The sequence below is a fragment of the Lupinus angustifolius genome, unplaced genomic scaffold, assembly GCF_001865875.1.
Source record: "Lupinus angustifolius cultivar Tanjil unplaced genomic scaffold, LupAngTanjil_v1.0 Scaffold_45_139, whole genome shotgun sequence".
NCBI classification, from domain to species: Eukaryota; Viridiplantae; Streptophyta; class Magnoliopsida; order Fabales; family Fabaceae; genus Lupinus; species Lupinus angustifolius.
Window position 1 is genome coordinate 1 of NW_017721890.1, and position 7,057 is coordinate 7,057.

The following is a 7,057-nucleotide window of genomic DNA, read 5'->3' on the forward strand; positions in this document are numbered from 1 at the left end:
CATTAAATCTAGCTTGGTTTCTACATAACCAAATTGTAGAGATGGCATTAATAATGCAAGCAATTATCACTTCCTTTCCCAAAGGACTAAAGGAATCCGAGAAAATGAGGAGATTGGCTATAGAGGAAGAGTCGAGGCTACACCCAAGTTGAGCCTTAAGCCCCCTCCAGATTGCCCTAGCAAAACTACACATGAAGAAGATATGCTTAGATGACTCCTCATTCTCCTTGCAGAGGGAACAAATTGATCCCAAAGCTAAGCCTCTAGCCTTTAAGTGTTCATTAGTAGGCATTTTATTATAGAATAATCTCCAAGTGACAAAAGATTTTGAGGGAGGGATTGCAGTAGACCAAATACCCTTGCACCAATTTTGCTGAGAAGCTAGTGGTTTGGTGAAAAGATAAGCCTCTTTCACGGAGAGAATTCCATCAGCAGAATGAATCCAAGCCAGTTTGTCAGTTTGATTGTTATGAGGAATTGACAAACTAGTTATAGAGTTGCACACCAGAGGATGGGACCTAGCTAGCCAAGAAGGAATTATCCAAGAAGACTCATGAATGAAATCAGCCACCCTAGTCATTAGAGATGAGGAGATGTGATCAGGGATGTTAAGGTATTCCACCAGAGGATATGCAATCCAAGTATCCATCCAGTAATTGATTTCTTTTCCATTCCCAACTAACCAAATAGAATTATCATGCACCACCTGCCAAAACTTTTTGATCCCAACCCAAACAGAGGATTTAATATAAGAAACATATGGCCTTGACCCCGTGCAGAATCTGTCCCTGAAGAACACAGCCCAATCATTATTTGAAGCCTTCATCTCCCAAGCCAATTTTAGAGTAGCAGCATGATTCATTTCTTTGAGAGATCTAATTCCAAGACCTCCCTCTTTGATAGGAGTGCAAACCTTATGCCATGCTACAGTTACCATCTTTTTAACGAGAGTATCACCAAACCAAATAAAGTTTCTGATGCTTGCATCCATTTTCCTTACCAGATTAGCAGGCCAAAGGTAAACATGAAAGTTGTACCATATCATACTGAGGATGATGGATTTGACTATCTCAACCCTGCCCATTATTGATAGGATAGATCCTCTCCATTTAGACAACTTGTTAACTATTTTATCAACTATTAGTTGCAAATGAATGGCTTTAGGCTTTCCTTTAAACAAGGGAACTCCCAAGTAAGTGAAAGGCAGTTGACCAACACCAAATCCCAACCAATTTTTGAGATTGATTAATTTCCTAGCTGAAGCTTGAGAGGTGTAGAACTTACATTTGTTAAGGTTTAGGCACTGACCTGGTATGTTTGCATAATCAATGAATAAATCCTTTAGAGCCATCAACTACTTTTTAATACCCTTGCAGAAAATCAGGATGTCATCTGCATAGAGCACATGAGTTGGAGTGTTGATTCTAGGACCAGATATTGTGCTAATTTTCCCCTGCTCATGCAATTTAGAGATACATTTTCTTAGGACATCCTCTGCCAGACAAAATAGTAAGGGAGATAGAGGGTCCCCTTGTCTAACACCTCTCTTGCAGCTAAAGAAACCCACAACATGACCATTGACAAAGATAGATAGCTTAGCAGAGTTTAGGATAACCCTTATCCAGTGGATGAAGGTAGCATGAAATCCAAATGCCCCCAGAGTGTCTAATAGGAATTTCCAGTCAATTGTGTCAAATGCTTTTTTAACATCCAACTTAATTGCTAGATTACCACCATAAACTTTGTGATCAAGGATATTCACTGCTTCAGATGCAAGACTAATATAGTCATGAATATGTCTGTCCTTGATGAATCCTCTCTAGTTATTAGAAATAATTTTTGGAGCAAATTTAGCAAGCCTATCCGCTAGGACTTTGGTGATAACTTTGAACTGGAAATTAGCCAAAGCAATTGGCCTGAAGTCCTCAATTCTGTCAGCACCAGGGAATTTAGGAATAAGAACCACATTGTTGGAGTTCAAATTGAGAAGGATCCAACCATGAGTGAAGAATTGAAGGACCNNNNAATTGCACACATCCTTGCCTATAATATCCCAAAACTCCTGAAAGAAGCATCTCCCAAACCCATCAGGACCAGGAGCTCCCTCTCCATTTAAAGCAAAAACTGCAGTTCTTATCTCATCATTCAAAGGAATTCTAGCCAACATTGAATTGTCTCCTTCAGACACTGAAGTTGGAATGACATGGCTGATTAGATCAGAGTGTTGAATTGTGTTCTGAGAGGCATACAAATTGTGAAAGTAATCTAACACATGATCAAAAATATCTTGTTGCTGAAGAATAATGTTGTCCATATTTCTAAATATTCAAGGACTTTGTGGCATGCCTTATTTTAGAAATTTTGTGGAAGTAACTCGTACTTCTATCCCCATTCAACTTCCAATTCACCTTGGATTTTCCCCTCCAAAACTCCTCCTCAGCTTTTAAGGCCACTGAGAGATCCCTTTGAGCAACCTCTTCCTGGGCCATAAGATCATCAGTCATACCATTATCCTTAATGCAAGCTTGAATATCTTTAACAAGAGTTAGAGCATTTTGAACTCTAAGATGAATATTAACACAAACCTCCCTATTCCAAACTTTCAGGATAGGCTTGAGAGTCTTCAGTTTAGTAGCCAAAATATACATAGGACATCCAACCACTCTTATATTCCAATGATCTTCCACCACCTTATGCAGAGTAGGGTGTTGAGTCCACATTCTATGGAACCTGAACTGCGACTTATGAGAAGCCAAGCCATTAAAACAGTTGAGCATCAAAGGGTGATGATCTGAAGCAGACCTAGGCAAAGTGAAGCAAGATGAGTAATGCCATTCAGAGAGCCAACTATCATTACATAAAGCTCTATCTAATCTCTTCTCTATGTGAGCCACACCACTTCTTTTGTTGGACCAAGTGATCTCAGCTCCTCTAGTGACAATGTGAGTGACATTGCTCACCCCAGAGAAGGACTTGAATTCCTCACAAGATATTCTGTTGGGAAGAGTTGAACCTCTGCACTCATTAGCACCAAGAACATCATTGAAATCCCCAAAAACAGACCAAGGGTCAGGGAAAACATCAATTAAGGATAAAAGCTCAGACCACAAATCTCTACGAATCATGTACTGAGTGTGAGTATAGACAGCAGAGATAAACACCTTTTTATGCTCCACCTCCAAAGATATGGATATCTTCTGAGAAGAATTAAAGATGATTGTTGGATTAAGATCAACATGGCACAGAGCCCAAATATTGGGCCTTAAAATTCCTCTCTCATTCACTGCAAAGAGCTTTAAGCTTAAAGCAGACCTAAAGCTAGGACTTATTTTGCTTGAAAGCACCATAGGTTCAGATATGAATAGGCTATCTGGTTTATTCTCTAAACAGAAATTGTTTAACTTAGGTATCATGGATTAAGAATGATCAGTCAGTGTTTATTATATTAGTTGTTTGTGTCTTATTGATATGATAAAATATATTGGCTTCGTTAGAAACTAATTTTAAGGATGATTACATCCTTAATGTAGTTTTCATCCAAAATTTGGTATAATGCAAATTTAGACATTACAGGATCTTATTAGATGCTACCTATGAAATGGCCCTCCCCATTTATATTAATTGTTTTGAATATGCTTTATTTGGTTTGAAGAATGAAATGACAAGAGAGAAGATGGAAATAAAGATTATGAGTTGAAAGAAAAAAATAGGAAATAAAGTTGAGTTTTAAAGTTGTTTAGTAGAAGTGAAAAAAGGGATAAAGGGAAGAGAAAAAATGTAATTTTTCGTATATATAATTATGCCCTTATAAATAATTATATCCTAAATTTCTTTTCTCAATTTTAAATATAAAAATATTCATCGTTTTAAAATGTATAAATAAATTAATATTCATTTAAACGCTTGAAAGTGAAACATTAATTAGACTTTAATATAGTCTAAAAATGCCAAACCATAATGTCACATAAAGAGTAAATATTGATTAAAAGTCCAAAATCATGTATATGTAATATTGCTGACTTTGTGAGAGTATGTGTTGTTTGGTTGAAGAGGATAAAGTGAGAAGATGAGTATAAAGATAGATAAAATTGAGTAAATTTTTATGTTGTTTAGTATAATCGAAAGATGAAAGAGGAGGTAAAAAAGACATATTATTTTCTCTCCTTGTTTGATTAGATAGAAAGTGAGAAGAAATAAATAACATTATTTTCTTAAGGAGAAAAATACCCTTAAACTAAAGAGAAAATAAATAAATAAAATTATTGTTGTTTCTTTTTTATTTTACTAATTTATAATTTATTATATGTGCATATATATTTTAATAAACAAAAAGAATTTAACAAATCAAATATGATTATCATAATAGAGAGTGCTATATATAGTAGTGTGGCAAAACTCTATATTATTGTACATATACACCTAGAAAGCAAGTGAGATTGTATTAAGAGAGACATTTTGATATCATAATAAGAAAGAAATCACTCTTACTCCTCATTTTCTCCTCATAATAGAGGAGAACCAAATTTAGTCATGTCCACCATATTTTTCCTTCTATCTTCTCATCTCTCTTTCTTAACAGATGTATACTTTTTCCCTATCTTTTCTCTAATGCTTTTATTTCTTTTCTCTTTCCCCTAAACCAAATGCAACCTAAAGGAAAGTCTAATGATCTCTAGCCACCTTATTAAACTCTTGAGTAGGTCATAATAGTCTAAGGCATATTGGGTTCGTAGTTTGGTCCAAAATACAATATATCTATTATTTGGTGCATTTGTTGGCGTTTGACAATTATATATCTAAGGTGGTTTACTTTGTAGTACGTGATTTGCGAACATATTAGATTATTTACTTCCTAAGCTCATGTTATATTACAATGGCTCGTGAATATGTGACATAACTTGCCATCCGACAAATCAAAATTTTTTTTTTATTTTAAGTATAAAATAAAATTTTAGATGCTGATAGATTATGTTGGAAATTAAAATTAATTTCTTTATTGAAATTAACAAATATAAGACGAAAATATGAACACAAAGGAAAACAAAATCAATCTCATAAAATTTTCTCACACATAAGATCATTTGAGCTTTTTTTTCTTCTATTGTTTTTTTATAACAAGTTTATTGTAATTTTTTACGAGCTCTAAGACAACTAATATATTTTTGAGGAGATTAATATTTTGACCAAGGAAGATAATTAGATATTATATATATATACCACTTAGAAATAGCAAACAATATAATATTTTGAATAATACTTGAAGGTAGTACATATTCGAAGTATTTTCCCTTTGACTTATTCAATATTAAAGTTTAATAATATTCATATTGTGAACTTTTCTCGAACAATTTATAGTTAATACAGAGAATTTAATAGCAAATATCATAACTTTATTATATTATTATTTCATAATATTTAATTTGAAATATCTACAACAATTGGACTCCTTACCTTGTAGTTACTATTTGACCATATCAATGCTGAAGTAATAGTTTGTACAGGTAACTTACCACCAGCGATAGTAACAACAAAAGACTTCTTCTCATGAACTGATTTGAATGATAAAGAATTGGGTACCACTGTAATTTTGATTTTTGGATTTGGAAAAATTGTCGCCTTATATGTTGAGTTTGCTAGGCCAACATTTGTGACTGTTCTTTTAAACTTGATGGTAAAAGAAGTTGTTGAATTAACACCAATAGCAAGAGCAGGATAATTTAAATCTCTTACCAAGGATCTATGAGTTGCTTTGGAGCAAGCGTTATCTTTTCCAGAGATTGCTTTAACCTTTTTGTTATCATAACCCAAGTTGCAAAGCATTTGTATATAATCATTCAAGGAAATATCATAAACAAGTCCGGGGTGAGTAGCTGGAATAGGATTGACATGGCCAGATCCATAAGCATATTCACCAATGTCATCCTTAGAACCCTTCATAGGTTTTGATGAAGTCATAAGAGCAGATTTGATTGCTGATGGTGACCAATCTAAATGAAATGATTTCACATATGCAGCTATTCCTGTGACATGGGGGCATGCCATGGATGTTCCAGATATTATGTTATATTTTGCTGCTCTTTTATCAAAAGTATCACCTGAAGGAGAAGCAACTGGTGAAAATGAAGCCAAGATATCAACTCCTGGGCCAGTTATATCTGGTTTCATAATTTCTGGAGCAATTGTATTTGGCCCACGAGAAGAAAAATCAACTACCTTAGGAGCATTAATATCTCTAATTGTCTCACTCTTTAGTATTTCAGCTTTTGGAATTTTTGTTGAATACGTGTACGATTTCAATTGTGCATACTCAATGGGCTGTAAGATCAGTGAAGGCAATGAAGTGACAAAGGCTGGTGAAACTTTACCTTGAGTAGTATCCTGCATGATTGAACCTATTGGTTGTGCATCTTCATAATTTGGACTTGAAAGTCCATCACATATAACTATCTTTCCTTTTACTAGACTCTTATCTAAATAGCTGCACTGATTAGGTGGATATTCTCTTGATCCTTCCCCAACATTTTTCTTAGCAATGATAGCCTTTGTTCCATTTAATGAGAAAGAATTTACGGAATTACCTATTAGTGTTTTTCCATTCCCCAAAACTACCTTGTCAATGAATTTTCGGTCTATTGTACTTGCGGCGACAGTAATCATCCACGGCGCAATACTCGAAACAGAAGTTGGAAAAGGACCATCGTTACCTGCAGCATTCACTGTGAGTATCCCTTTTGCCATAGCATGAAATGAACCAATCGCGATAATATCTTCATCGAACGGATTTTGGATAGAACCTCCTAGTGAAAGTGAAAGGATATTTACACCATCAGCTATGGCATCATCGAAAGCAGCCAGGACAGCAGTACCAGTACATCCTGTTTCATCACATACTTTATATGCAGCAATTCTTGCTGATGGGACTCCACCTCTTGCGGTACCTTTTGCAAGTCCATAAAAACTTGCACCAGGAATATGGTTTCCAGCAGCTGTTGATGCTGTATGTGTTCCATGTCCGACATTGTCTCGTGCTGACGTACCTGTATAATATCTTGCACCA

The 7,057-nt window shown here is 35.0% G+C and overlaps 2 protein-coding genes across 2 annotated transcripts in view; both read right to left on the bottom strand.

Moving 5' to 3' along the window:
- Positions 1–1,354: 1,354 nt before the first annotated feature.
- On the bottom strand, positions 1,355–3,347 carry LOC109338863. The gene is made up of 3 exons (XM_019576214.1): positions 2,409–3,347; positions 1,874–2,293; positions 1,355–1,819 (listed from the first exon to the last, which is right to left on the bottom strand). The coding sequence occupies exons 1-3, from the start codon at positions 3,345–3,347 to the stop codon at positions 1,355–1,357; spliced, it is 1,824 nt and encodes a 607-aa protein (XP_019431759.1).
- Positions 3,348–5,415: 2,068 nt separating this feature from the next.
- The window catches only part of LOC109338864 (subtilisin-like protease SBT4.5), a 2,203-nt gene continuing 561 nt past the window's right edge, over positions 5,416–7,057 (bottom strand). Inside the window, exon 2 of the mRNA XM_019576215.1 lies at positions 5,416–7,048. Coding sequence (XP_019431760.1) covers positions 5,416–7,048 — 1,633 coding nt within the window. The remainder of the gene's footprint in view (positions 7,049–7,057) is intronic.